This window comes from Lissotriton vulgaris, chromosome 5 (genome assembly GCF_964263255.1).
Source record: "Lissotriton vulgaris chromosome 5, aLisVul1.2, whole genome shotgun sequence".
Taxonomy (NCBI): domain Eukaryota; kingdom Metazoa; phylum Chordata; class Amphibia; order Caudata; family Salamandridae; genus Lissotriton; species Lissotriton vulgaris.
Genome location: NC_141693.1, coordinates 101263840 through 101278690, shown reverse-complemented (window position 1 = coordinate 101278690; position 14851 = coordinate 101263840). Strand labels below are relative to the sequence as shown.

General features: G+C 53.6%; 1 protein-coding gene across 1 annotated transcript in view; it reads left to right on the top strand.

Moving 5' to 3' along the window:
• The window catches only part of CNTRL (centriolin), an 857679-nt gene that overhangs the window by 728671 nt on the left and 114157 nt on the right, over positions 1-14851 (top strand). Inside the window, exon 37 of the mRNA XM_086920986.1 lies at positions 9991-10216. Within this exon, the coding sequence (XP_086777112.1) occupies positions 9991-10216 (226 nt within the window). The remainder of the gene's footprint in view (positions 1-9990; positions 10217-14851) is intronic.

The following is a 14851-nucleotide window of genomic DNA, read 5'->3' as shown; positions in this document are numbered from 1 at the left end:
ATCCATGCCACCTCAATACCACCGTGTGTCGGGGGATCACTTGCAACTTCTGCAAGAGGAGGTTTCGGCCCTCTTGGCCAAGAGGGCCATCGAGCGCGTTCCTGGGCCAGAAGTAGGACGTGGTTGTTACTCCCACTACTTTCTGGTGCCCAAGAAGGGCAAAGGGGGCCTACGCCCTATCTTGGATCTGCGGAACGTCAACGGCTTCCTCCGGACGGAGAAGTTCAAGATGCTCACTTTGGCTCAGGTCCTGGCTGCCCTGGACCCAGGAGACTGGATGGTAGCGTTGGACTTGCAGGACGCCTATTTCCACATCCCCGTCCTGCCGGCCCACCGGCGTTACCTGCGGTTCACGGTAGGCCAAGAGCACTTTCAGTTTACCGTGCTCCCCTGCGGCCTTACCAGCGCCCCACGGGTGTTCACGAAGGTGATGGCGGTGGTCGCAGCCCATCTGCGCAGGCAGGGGGTATCAGTCTTCCCTTACCTCGACGACTGGTTGTTGAAGGCGGGCTCGCCCCAGACAGTCGTCAGCCACCTCCAGACTACGGCCGACCTCCTGCACTTGCTGGGGTTCTCCATCAATGTGCCGAAGTCACACCTGTGTCCCTCTCAGAAGCTCCTCTTCATCGGAGCGGTTCTCGACTCGGCGCAGTTTCGGGTTTACCCACCCGAGCAGCGGGTTCGGGATATTCAGGCTCTGGTTCCCATCTTCCAGCCGTTATCCCGGGTCTCGGTCAGGTTGACGCTGCGGCTTCTGGGACTGATGGCCTCCTGCATCCTTCTGGTGCGTCACGCCAGGTGGCGGATGCGGGCTCTGCAGTGGGACCTGAAGTTTCATTGGGCCCAGCATCAGGGCAACCTGTCCGATCATGTCCTGATCTCAGAGGGCACTGCGAGACAACTGCAGTGGTGGCTCACGGACCGCGACTGGATCAGTGGCAGACCCCTCTCCCTACCCCAACCGGAGCACGTAGTTGTGACGGACGCGTCCCTCCAGGGCTGGGGAGGCCACATGGGAGAGGCGGAGATCAGAGGCCTCTGGTCTCCGGCGGAGTCCCGGCTCCATATCAACCTTCTGGAGCTGCGGACGATTCGTCTAGCACTGAAGGCATTCCTCCCCTCTGTCCGGGGGAGCGTAGTGCAAGTGTTCACCGACAACACCACCGCCATGTGGTACTGCAACAAGCAAGGCGGGGTGGGGTCGTGGACCCTCTGCCAGGAGGCTCTGCGCCTCTGGCAGTGGCTGGAACATCAGGGCGTGACCCTGGTGGTTCAACACCTGGCAGGCTCTCTGAATGCCAGGGCGGACGAACTCAGCCGCCGGTGCGTGATGGATCACGAATGGCGTCTGAACTCGGACGTGGCGCAAGGTCTCTTTCGGCAGTGGGGAGAGCCTTGGTTAGATCTATTCGCCACAGAAGAGAACGCGCAATGTCATCAGTTCTGCGCGTTGGAATTTCCAAGGCGGACAGTGGAGCTGCGGTCTGTTGTACGCCTTTCCGCCTATACCACTTCTGCCCAGAGTGCTGAAGAAGATCAGGCGCGACCGGGCCCAGGTCATTCTTGTGGCTCCGGACTGGGCACGAAGATACTGGTATCCCGAGCTACTCAGCATGTCAGTCGATCCCCCGATTCGTCTGCCTCTTCGGGAGGACCTTCTGTCGCAGCAGCAGGGGACGGTCCTGCACCCGAACCTGTCCAGTCTCCACCTACAAGCTTGGAGATTGAGCGGCGGCAGTTGAGGCCATTTGACTTGCCTCCTGAAGTCTGTGATATCATTCTGGCAGCCAGGCGTCCCTCCACAAAGTCGGTATACGCCTGCCGGTGGAACAGATTTGTGGCATGGTGCACAGCAAAGGCTGTGGATCCTCTCTCGGCACCCCTTTCGGAAGTGCTGCTCTTTCTTCTTTCCCTTGCCCAGCAGGGCTCTGCTCTGGGCACTCTTAAAGGGTACCTTTCTGCTCTATCAGCCTTCTTGAGGCTACCAGATCAGCCTTCTTTATTCAAGTCCCCTATTGTAAGTAGATTTCTGAAGGGCATCACGCACATGTTCCCTCCTGTTCCCTTCGTGATGCCCCAGTGGGACTTGAATCTTGTTCTCACTTATCTGATGTGTGCTCCCTTTGAGCCACTGCATAACTGTCCTCTTTTTCTCCTTACTCTGAAGACTGCCTTCCTGGTTGCCATCACCTCTGCCAGGAGAGTGAGTGAGCTCCAGGCTCTTTCTTCTTCTCCACCTTTCCTGTCTGTCCACCCTGACAAGGTGGTGTTACGTACACGACCTTCCTTTCTGCCCAAGGTTGTCACGGCCTTCCACATTGGGCAGTCCATTACCTTGCCCACTTTCTTTCCGCCTCCGCATCCCTCGAAAGAGGAAGAGAGGCTCCACCGTCTGGATCCAAAACGTGCGCTCTCCTACTACCTAGATCGCACACGCCAATTCCGGGTGGATGACCAACTCTTCGTTGGTTACGTGGGCGCGAAGAAGGGTAAGGCTGTGCACAAGAGGACCATCTCTAGGTGGATCATCTTGTGTATCCAAGCATGTTACTCCATGGCGAGGAAGGAGCCCCCGGCTGGATTGCGGGCTCACTCCACTCGGGCCACGGCAACGACAACTGCCCTGGGCCGAGGTGTCCCCCTGCAGGACATCTGTCAGGCAGCCACGTGGGCCTCGCTGCACACGTTCGCAAGACACTACTGCCTGGACAGTCAAGTCCGGAGGGATGGCTTCTTTGGCCGTTCCGTCCTCCAGGACTTTCTGGTGTGATATTGGTTCGCAGACCCACCACCGGGGTTGGTATTGCTGGGGTATCTATTCTAAGGTAAGGAATCTATCACTAACGTGTCTCTTTCAGATGCACAAGTTACTACTTGTGTAACGATATATCTGTAAGAGACATTAGTTAGTGATAGATTCCTTACCGACCCACCCATCCTCCCCGTTCTGCGAACCGATATCTAGGGTTAAGGTCATCCCCTTTCAGGGCCCTAGTTTCATGGCACCAGTGTTAGTTCTATCATGGCTCTGCGTATCTGGCGCGGAAAAGCTGTGTGTCAGAACTGACGTCAGCGCGCATGGGCGCCGTCTAAGTACTCCGACGACGTCATCCCGGCGCTCACGACGCCGACGACGGACGCGGAGCCGCAGACGACGCCTACCGGCGCGCAGGGGTATTGCTACGCAAAAGTTTCCGGATCCAGTCTGAGGCCTGGGGATATTCTAAGGTAAGGAATCTATCACTAACTAATGTCTCTTACAGATATATCATTACACAAGTAGTAACTTGTGCGCCACGTCTGGTGCGATGCATGCCACATGGAAAACGCTACTCGCTGCAAAGCAGCCATGCACATAGCAGCCAGTTTACAAAGGCTGCAGACCCTGTGCACTCAAGCACAGCTAAAAATCACTCCTAGGGCAGTGTAGTATCCCGATTTCTTATTAGCACAACTGCTGCCTGGCTCCAAGATGGTGGCAATCTTACAAGGGCAAAAACGGGGATGTGGTGAGATGGTGGATAGTTATCATTAAAGTGATGCATGGGAGGCTAGAAAAGGGGCTGGGGGAGCAACATAGGGGACCGAGACTAAATGTAGAGAGCACTGCACTCTCCGGAAAGTAGAAACAAGCACAGAGCAAGCGCTGTGCAGGCACAAGCTTTAACAAAAAGTCCCACAAAGTGGATGAAAACAGTACCTGGGCCATGGAGACTGATAAGAGAAAGACACAGGAAATCGTATACTGCAGCCACTAGAAACGGAGGAAAAGTAAGCAAAAAGCTCAAGAACCAATGAAAAACAAAGGGGGGGGGGGTGTAAGTCCCTTTTAAGAAATATTTTAACAATAGATTTTACAAGCGCAGGCGCTATGAGGGTGAAACCTAAAAAAGTACTAAATAATGAAGTAATACTATCACAAAATGTGCTGCATAATTTGCCTTATCTTGCTGCATACTTTATTCCACCATGACCCATAATTTGCCCACCACCAACCTGCCGCATAATTCTAGTCGCCAGTAAAGTAGCGTTATGCAAGGCTAAAATAAATATTAATTATCAGTATAGAGGTAAACCTTCTTTTTTTATTTCTGTGCACCCATTTAACAGTTGAGCTCGCTGATATAGCTAGTATTAAAAAATGTATCTGAAAGAGACACGTTAGTGATAGATTCCTTACCTTAGAACATCCCCAGGCGTCAGACTGGATCCGGAAATTTTTGCGTAGCAATACCCCTGCGCGCTGGTAGGCGTCGTCTGCGGCTCCGCGTCCGTCGTCGGCGTCGTGAGCGCCGGGATGACGTCATCGGAGTATATAGACGGCGCCCATGCGCGCTGACGTCAGTTCTTCTTTTTTCCGCGCCAGCTAGCGCAGATCCGGAAGAAGCTCTACCCCCAGTCACTTTTTGACTGAAAACTTTTTTGATCTTTTTGATCCTCTACTTAGTCGATTCTCGACTATCGGTGCCAGGGATGCCCGGGTTCAAGCCTTGCTCGAAGTGCGGCCGACTCATGTCGGTCACGGACCCCCATCGCCGGTGCCTGAAGTGCTTAGGCCTCGACCACGACGATCGAACCTGTGACGACTGCCGGGCCCTGACGTCGAAGGCTAGGCGGGAGCGGTCCCGCAAGCGTCTCGAGCTGAGGCAGTCGGCCCCGCGCCGCTCCAGGTCCCGGTCCCGGTCCCACGGGAGGTCGAGGGACAGGTCGCGAGGTCGGAGTCATCGACGTTCCGGGAGTGGTCACCGATCGTCTGGTTCCAAGTCCTCAGGTAAGAGGCATGAGAGGTCGGAGCGACACCATCGGTCCTCCGACCCGCCCCGTCGCTCGCACGATGCGACCGGGGATTCGGGCGACACCGCCCACGCGGCTCCGCGGGAGTCGCAAGCGTCGCCGCCTGCCCCACACCTTCGGGTCCCTGGGCACGGCGCGTCGCAGGAGGAGGTCGAGAGGTACCTCATGGCCATGAGGGCCCTCCCTCCTCAGTCGGTTCCCGTGGCGCCTTCGGGCCGATCGGCTCCGTCTGGAGGTCCTTCCGGGTCGGGCGCTTCGGCCCGACGACGTCGGGTGCTTCGGCCCCGGCGCCGCGCGACCTCGCTGGATCCGGCTCCGGATCCGGGACCTCGCCGGTCGACCCTGCGACCTCACCGGCGACGTCCCTTCAGGTGTCGTCCCCGGCAGCCGTAGTGGTTGCCGACCCCAATGCTTCCTACGGTCCGCCTCAGGCGTCGGAGGGGTGCCGCTGGGCGCCGATTTCGTCGGCCTTCGGAGAATTCTATCTCCACGAGGAGGCCCTGGCTGTTAATCCTGGTCTCCAGGAGCCGGGTGACGAGGAGCAGTGGGAGGGGTCCGAGGACCCTCTGGCACGTGATTGCCAGTCTCATCAGGACTGGACATATGAGCTTGGGGAGGCCAGTGGTATTGACACATCGCCAGACACTGGATTTACGTCGCCCCCGACTGTGGCTTCGGAGGCGGGTTCTGCTTACAGTGTAGTGTTGACGAAGGCAGCTAAGGCCCTAAACCTTGAGCTCCCCGTCGCGGCCGTGAGGACTAATCTCCTCACTGAGGTACTCAAACAGCAGTCCGGCTCCGCGGAGCCCCTTCTGCCGTTCAATGAGGCCTTGTGTGACGTTCTGCTGGGCACTTGGTCCAAGCCCGCCACAGGTCCCCCTGTGGATAGGAACGTGGCCAGACGCTACCGCCCGGCACCGGGCGACCCTTGCTTTTTGTCCACCCACCCCACCCCCGAGAGCCTGGTCATCCAGGCCTCCAACTCCCAGTCCGCATTCCCGTCGGCCCCGCCCGACAGGGAATCCAAGACATTTGAGCAGTTCGGGAAGAAGGTCTTCTCGTCTGTGAGCCTAGGGCTCCGGTCAGTGAACACCAACTGTCTCTTGGGCCGCTACACCCACACTCTGTGGGACACGGTTGCGGAGGTGCTGCCACAATGCTCTGAGGAGGTCAGGGCTAAACTCAGCCAAACCCTTGCGGACGGCCGAGATGCGGCACGCTTTTCCATCCGGTGTGGGCTGGATACCACGGACTCACTGGGCAGGGCGATGGCAACGACGGTGGCGGTTCGACGCCACGCCTGGTTGAGGTCCGCCAATTTCTCGGCCGATGTCCAGGCCACTCTCCTGGACATGCCGTTTGATGGCCGTCGCCTCTTCGGCGACAAGGCAGACCATGCGCTGGAACGTTTTAAGGACTCCAGGGCCACGGCCAAGTCCTTGGGCCTTGCGGCCCCACGCCAGCAATCGGGTGCCTTTCGCTCCTTTCGTGGCCACGGAAGGGGCGCCCCACCACGGACCGTCAGCCACGCGCCGCAGAATGTTCAGCAACGCGGTGGCGGCCGTGGGAACCGCCGTGGCGGTGGTCGGGGCCAGCGGCGAGGCCAGTCCACACCTCCCTCAGCAGCCCCCGCCTCAAAACCTTCCTAGTCCGAGTTTTCAGGCCCATGTGACGCCTGTGGGAGGCAGGGTTCGCCATCACCTCTCCCACTGGCATACAGTCACTTCGGACAGGTGGGTGCTGCAAATTGTACGAAGGGGTTTCTCCCTCCCCTTCGAGTCTTCCCCTCCATCCATGCCACCTCAATGCCACCGTGTGTCGGGGGATCACTTGCGACTTCTGCAAGAGGAAGTTTCGGCCCTCTTGGCCAAGAGGGCCATCGAGCGCGTTCCTGGGCCAGAAGTAGGACGTGGCTGTTACTCCCACTACTTTCTGGTACCCAAGAAGGGCAAAGGGGGCCTACGCCCTATCTTGGATCTGCGGAACGTCAACGGCTTCCTCCGTACGGAGAAGTTCAAGATGCTCACTTTGGCTCAGGTCCTGGCTGCCCTGGACCCAGGAGACTGGATGGTAGCGTTGGACTTGCAGGACGCCTATTTCCACATCCCCGTCCTGCCGGCCCACCGGCGTTACCTGCGGTTCACGGTAGGCCACGAGCACTTTCAGTTTACCGTGCTCCCCTTCGGCCTTACCAGCGCCCCACGGGTGTTCACGAAGGTGATGGCGGTGGTCGCAGCCCATCTGCGCAGGCAAGGGGTGTCAGTCTTCCCCTACCTCGACGACTGGTTGTTGAAGGCGGGCTCGCCCCAGACAGTCGTCAGCCACCTCCAGACTACGGCCGACCTCCTGCACTTGCTGGGGTTCTCCATCAATGTGCCGAAGTCACACCTGTGTCCCTCTCAGAAGCTCCTTTTCATCGGAGCGGTTCTCGACTCGGCGCAGTTTCGGGTTTACCCACCCGAGCAGCGGGTTCGGGATATTCAGGCTCTGATTCCTATCTTCGGGCCGTTATCCCGGGTCTCGGTCAGGTTGACGCTGCGGCTTCTGGGACTGATGGCCTCCTGCATCCTTCTGGTGCGTCACGCCAGGTGGCGGATGCGGGCTCTGCAGTGGGACCTGAAGTTTCAGTGGGCCCAGCATCAGGGCAACCTGTCCGATCATGTCCTGATCTCGGAGGGCACTGCGAAACAACTGCAGTGGTGGCTCACGGACCGCGACTGGGTCAGTGGCAGACCCCTCTCTCTACCCCAGCCGGAGCACGTAGTTGTGACGGACGCGTCCCTCCAGGGCTGGGGAGGCCACATGGGAGAGGCGGAGATCAGAGGCCTCTGGTCTCCGGCGGAGTCCCGGCTCCACATCAACCTTCTGGAGCTGCGGGCGATTCGTCTTGCACTGAAGGCATTCCTCCCCTCTGTCAGGGGGAGCGTGGTGCAAGTGTTCACCGACAACACCACCGCCATGTGGTACTGCAACAAACAGGGCGGTGTGGGGTCGTGGACCCTTTGCCAGGAGGCTCTGCGCCTCTGGCAGTGGCTGGAACATCAGGGCGTGACTCTGGTGGTTCAACACCTGGCAGGTTCTCTGAATGCCAGGGCGGACGAACTCAGCCGCCGGTGCATGATGGATCACGAATGGCGTCTGAACTCGGACGTGGCGCAAGGTCTCTTTCGACAGTGGGGAGAGCCTTGGTTAGATCTATTCGCCACAGAAGAGAACGCGCAATGTCAGCAGTTCTGCGCGTTGGAGTTTCCAAGGCGGCACTCGCTCGGAGACGCTTTTCGTCGCGAGTGGAGCTGCGGCCTGTTGTACGCCTTTCCGCCTATACCACTTCTGCCCAGAGTGCTGAAGAAGATCAAGCGCGACCGGGCCCAAGTTATCCTTGTGGCTCCGGACTGGGCTCGAAGATACTGGTATCCCGAGCTACTCAGCATGTCAGTCGATCCCCCGATTCGTCTGCCTCTTCGGGAGGACCTTCTGTCGCAGCAGCAGGGGACGGTCCTGCACCCGAACCTGTCCAGTCTCCACCTACAAGCTTGGAGATTGAGCGGCGGCAGTTGAGGCCATTTGACTTGCCTCCCGAAGTCTGTGACATCATTCTGGCAGCCAGGCGTCCCTCCACTAAGTCGGTATACGCCTGCCGGTGGAATAGATTTGTGGCATGGTGCGCAGCAAAGGCTGTGGATCCCCTCTCTGCACCCCTTTCGGAAGTGCTGCTCTTTCTTCTTTCCCTTGCCCAGCAGGGCTCTGCTCTGGGCACTCTTAAAGGGTACCTTTCTGCTCTTTCTGCCTTCTTGAGGCTACCAGATCAGCCTTCTTTGTTCAAGTCCCCTATAGTGAGTAGATTTCTGAAGGGCATCACACACATGTTCCCTCCTGTTCCCTTCGTGATGCCCCAGTGGGACTTGAACCTTGTTCTCACCTATCTGATGTGTGCTCCCTTTGAGCCACTTCATAACTGTCCTCTTCGTCTCCTTACGCTGAAGACGGCCTTCCTGGTTGCCATCACCTCTGCCAGGAGGGTGAGTGAGCTCCAGGCTCTTTCTTCTTCTCCGCCTTTCCTGTCTGTTCATCCTGATAAGGTGGTGTTGCGTACACGACCTTCCTTTCTGCCCAAGGTTGTCACGGCCTTCCACATCGGGCAGTCCATCACCTTGCCCACCTTCTTTCCGCCTCCGCATCCCTCGAAAGAGGAAGAGAGGCTCCACCGTCTGGATCCAAAACGTGCGCTCTCCTACTACCTGGACCGCACTCGCCAATTCCGGGTGGATGACCAACTCTTCGTTGGTTACGTGGGCGCGAAGAAGGGAAAGGCTGTACACAAGAGGACCATCTCCAGGTGGATCATCTTGTGCATCCAAGCATGCTACTCCATGGCGAGGAAGGAGCCCCCGGCTGGATTGCGGGCTCACTCCACTCGGGCCACGGCAACGACAACTGCCCTGGGCCGCGGTGTCCCCCTGCAGGACATCTGTCAGGCAGCCACGTGGGCCTCGCTGCACACGTTCGCAAGACACTACTGCCTGGACAGTCAAGTCCGGAGGGATGGCTTCTTTGGCCGTTCCGTCCTCCAGGACTTTCTGGTGTGATATTGGTTCGCAGACCCACCACCGGGGTTGGTATTGCTGGGGTATCTATTCTAAGGTAAGGAATCTATCACTAACGTGTCTCTTTCAGATGCACAAGTTACTACTTGTGTAACGATATATCTGTAAGAGACATTAGTTAGTGATAGATTCCTTACCGCCCTCCCATCCTCCCCGTTCTGCGAACCGATATTTAGGGTTAAGGTCATCCCCTTTCAGGGCCCTAGTTTCAATGGCACCAGTGTTAGTTCTATCATGGCTCTGCGTATCTGGCGCAGAAAAGCTGTGTTATCAGAACTGACGTCAGCACGCATGGGCGCCGTCTATATACTCCGATGACGTCATCCCGGCGCTCACGACGCCGACGACGGACGCGGAGCCGCAGACGACGCCTACCAGCGCGCAGGGGTATTGCTACGCAAAAATTTCCGGATCCAGTCTGACGCCTGGGGATGTTCTAAGGTAAGGAATCTATCACTAACTAATGTCTCTTACAGATATATCGTTACACAAGTAGTAACTTGTGCTTTAAAGATAATATTTATATTATATCTCAGTTTTGTATTGTAGCAGTTTCTGGAGCCCTTCTAAATAAATTTTCTATTTTATTTAGCTTCTTCTGCAGATCAGGGATCATGTGCAATGTGAAGAACAAAGGTATGACGAATTGGCAGCTAAACTGAAAGACCAGAAGCAAGTGTTGGAGAAGGAGCTGGCAAGCAAGCAGAGCACCCTGGAGCAGATGACAGAAAAAGTTTCCACTCTGGAGGAACAGGTCCTAAAATATCAGAAAGAGGAAAAATGGTGCTCAGCCCTGGAGGATTCTCTCACAAAAGCCAGTAAGCCCTGTGAATATTAACATCAAATCTTGCCGCATAGCGGTGTTGTTATCTTCACCTTTGATCATAGTATAGATCAGTGCTTCCCAAACTTTTTAAAAGCATGACACACTTTTTAGAACGACAAACCTTTGTGACCCACCTAGTGTTAATGGACATGAGGCAGGAGATTTTTGTGATATAACCAAAGCATTGTATGGTAGTGCATGTCATTTATGGACAATGCGTTATCCATTGAATTGACAATTAAATTTTCACATGCAGTTTTACTGATCAAATGATATTGTACACAAATGGTTTGTGGAAATCGGGTTTCTGACAATATTTATCATTTGTGCATTATCAAGTAATGTGTCTCAATTGGTTTGTTTTGATCCTATTGACCCCCATTGAAACCCATTCCTAAATTACACTGGCTGGCTCTGGATAAGAGAATCCACTTTAAGATCTTGTGTATCGCCCACAAAATCCTCACCCATCAAGTGCCTCCTATCTTGTCCAATCTTCTCTTGCCTTATATACCGCTCCGTAAACTGCGCTCTGCGGATCTGCACCTGGAGGCGGTTCCATGAGTCAAAAGAGCAAGAGTTGGGGGGGGGGGGCGGTCTTTCAGGCCTTTGGAATACTCTCCCTGTGACAATGAGGAGCATCCAGAATCATGGGACCTTTAGAAAGGCCATCAAAACATGGCTCTTTCCGGTCTGGTTTTTGCCCCCTCGTCTCCACCCTGCGTTGTGTTTCTGGTTCTAGCGCTGGGATGCCACGTTGCTGGGGCAGCCATGCGCTTTTCTAAATCTATTAACATAAAATAACATTAAAATCTTTATTTCCTTCACACTTCGCTTCCGTAACTCTTAAATATGTACAATTCTTTTACAGGTATCTCCAATGTGTTGTGTGTTACAAAAAATGACATCCTAAAGACTTTTCTTTTGCACTACCTGTGCCTTATATTCTTTTTATCCTACAGCGAAGTGTGATGAGTTTTTAAACACCAGTCTCCATCTTTAAAAATTTAAGCAGCAATTTGGCAGAAGACATAACCTGACATTTCACCTCTGTCATTGAAGTGCATCAAATGTGACAAAATCAATGCAGAATGTAAAGGCATCTTTATTTATTGCTTGGACTTTCACTGCCCACCAAAAATCAGCTTGCAACCTACCAGTGAGTCACAACCCACAGTTTGGGAAACACTTGGATACATAGCACCCTCTTCATGGTAGAGGTTGTAGGTCTAGCAGTTTCTTCGTAGAAGTTTGCAGGTGAAATGGTGCTATTAGTGAGATTGAGGGGATAGCGGAAGTAACTTTGTATGAAGTCACACTGTAGGAATTTCAGATATATATAACGCTTAGCTCTATGATCCACTTAGAGTAGACACAAAAATTCCACTGAAAAGTTATGGACTGCTTTGAGTCCCTAGGCCTAAGATGGAAAGAGTAACCTGACCTCCTTGATGCATCTTAAAAGTGTACTCTTTGGTTCTCTTGTGCTGTGCGCATGAAAGTAAATATCCAAGTATGTCAGTTCAAATGCAGGTTTCAAGTTTACCTCGGTTTACAGGTGACACATGGTGATCAATGCATTTTATTGATGAGCAGGTGGTCTGCCTGGTGATTTAGCCAGGCAGATGACCTTGTGTTTTTTGCCCATTGTAGGAAGCTGTGTTTCTGTTGCAGTAACCTTCCCACTCTTTGCCGGACTACTGATGCACTTTGACTTGATGTGCCCTGGGTCCCTGCCAATCAGGTTCCCAGGGCCTGTGTTCTTTCCCAAAACTGTACCTTGGACCGCTAATTGGCACCTCTGTTGCCACATCAGTCCTTAGTAAAAGGTACCATGAGTACCAAGGGCACTGTGGCCAGGGAAGGCCTCTAAGAGCTTCAGCACTTATTGTGCCACCCTTAGAAGCCCTGTACCATTACAAACACAGCCATTGCAGGCTGCGTGTTTTGATGCTGAATAAACTAAGGAGTCAACATGACACACATCTTTGTGGGGCATGCCCACAAACCACTGCCCTGGCATAGGTCAGCCACCCCTCTAGCTGGATACACTATACCAGTGGTGAGGATACAGGTGCATAAGCCCTGCACCTCTACTGTGTCTAGACCAATTCTTAGTCATTATAAGTGCAGTAATGCCATTAAGAGTATATGGGGCTGGGAGTTTGTCATTACGAACTCCACAGCACCATAATGGCTTTACTAAAAACTGGGAAGTTTGGTATCCTCAGCACATTAAACCCACACTGATGCCAGTGTGGGATGAATGAACAATGCACTCAGAGAGTATCTTGGAGATGCTCCTTAAAACCCGACCAGCCTCTGGTGGGCTCCCTGACTGGTACACACCAGCGTTGCACCACAAGACATGTTCTCCCTGAGCCCAGAAACAAAGCCTTTCTTGAGCCGAGGTGGTCACACCTCCCACAGGTCAGGAAGAGCCATCTGTGGCAGGGGAGCTTCAAAGGCCTTGCCGCCTTTGTAATGCGACCCCCAGCCTCTCCTGCTATCAGGAGTAGGCCCCCTTCTTGTCTCCCCACCTTTTCGGCGGGAAGACAGGCAGGAAAAATTAGCACAGCCCAGAAGATGTACCCACTTCTTCCAACCCCACCCCTCAGGTGGGGCAGGTGAGGTGAAGCCCACTCTTCAGTACCAACCATCTTGCAGATAGCAGGCACTCGCTTATCAGAGCACATCAAGGGTGTAGTCACCCTAAGGTCAGTAGCCCATTGGCTACTGACCTCAAGATCCCTAAAACCCCCCTAAATATAGCATCTAGGGGCATTAGGGGGCAGCCCTGAACCAAGAAGACAGATTCCCACAACCTAGGAAGAAGAAGGACGAAAGAAGAAGCCAACCAGAGGAGACAGCAGAGAGCAACTGACTTGGCCCCAGCCTTTCCGGCCCGTATACAGTTCCCAGAGATTCTGCGCTAAAAGTGGCCTTGTCCTGCAGCCAGCGACCTTCAGAACCCTTTGGAGGACTGATTACCTTCAACAAAGACCGGATTTCCTGTGAACAGCAGCTTTGTTCAAAAGAAATTCCCAAGTCAGACTCTGACCTGCTGAGTAGGAAGAAACCCGATGCCTGGAACCACTCCTGCACCCGATGCCTACGGCCCGAGTCCGAGTGGCCCACCTGTCCTAGCGTGATCCCCCAGCGGTCGAGAGTTCGAGTCCACCGTGGGTTGACCCCCCACAGGACTTCCCGACGTCGCCTGCAGCTTCTAGGCCAAAACAGCACCCTGCACCCAGCCGCCCCTGCTGATGTACTTTGGGTGCTAACTCTGAATCCCCTATTCCCTGAGCCTAACACCAGGAGCTTTGCTCCCACAACCTTGTGGCCTGCTCGTGAGCAACCACCAACCAGTGGTCCCCTATCCCCCATTGGATAACATTTGGCCTTAGCGCTCTGCACCCGGCCGCCTTAGTGCCACTGAGGGTGCTTTGAGAGTGCATCCTTGACCCTGGAGAAACCTTGGTTCTAACCCCAGAATACCAACTCCCACAAACTTGTACTTAACTGTAAACCGATAGCTCCTTCCAGTAGGATTGCATTGAGTGCTTTTTCCTAAAAATTGTTTCGTGTGGAGTGGTTTTGTATGAAAAATTGAAAAACTGCAAATAACTTAAAAACTGCTGTACTTACCTTTTCTCTAGGAAATGTCCCAGTGTGATATCTAGACATATCACACTGAGTAGAAAAAGTAATCTATATTGTAATCTGTAGAGTAATCAAAAGTAATCTAACAGTAATTTCCACTGTATTGAAAGCATTTACAAACCTGTAACAAAGTAATTTTCATTCAGCTTGCTTGTATTGTTCAACCTGCCTTTAAAAGTACCATTTAAGATCAACATCGGATCAGCTCCCCTCTACCTTCAGGCCCTTGTCAGCCCCTACCTTCCTGCTCGCTCACTTCGTTCCTCATCCCATCATCTCTTTAATGTACCGAAGTTTAAACTCACCAGAATGAGCGGTGGTTCCTTTGCGAACTTAGGACCCAGACTGTGGAACTCACTTCCCTTGGCCATTCGGATGGAAAACTGTCATATGCGATTTCGCAGAGCGGTGAAAACCTGGCTTTTTGATCTCTAAATCTTCTGCCTCATGTTGTTGATTTGTCTTTTAGCGCCGGGAAACCCTAATGAGTAGCTGTCGCGCTCAATAAATTTAATTAATAATAATAATAAAAATAATAATAATTTATACTTACCTGTACCAGGCTTGCTTGGTTCTACAAATAAATATAACTAAATATTATTTTTATACAAATCAAATTGACCTGAGTTCAGTCTTTGAGTGTGTGACATCATTAGCAGATTGAGTGTGTACAGCAAATGCTTAACACTAACCTCTGATAGTCTTACTCCTCGCCCACACTACCACAAATGGAAATTAAGATGCTATCTACTTTTACCTCTGCCTACCTTTGGGGTTCCACTGGACTCTGTGCACACTATACCTAATTTTAGTATAGTATATACAGAGCCAGCTTCCTACACCCTCCTAATCTTTTTCTTAGCTCCTAGCACACACAACCTGCTATATACATTGGGGGCGTGGCTTGGGCGCCGATGGCGATGGTCGCCTGAGAGCTCGGCTCCGGGACTAAGCCCGAAATTAT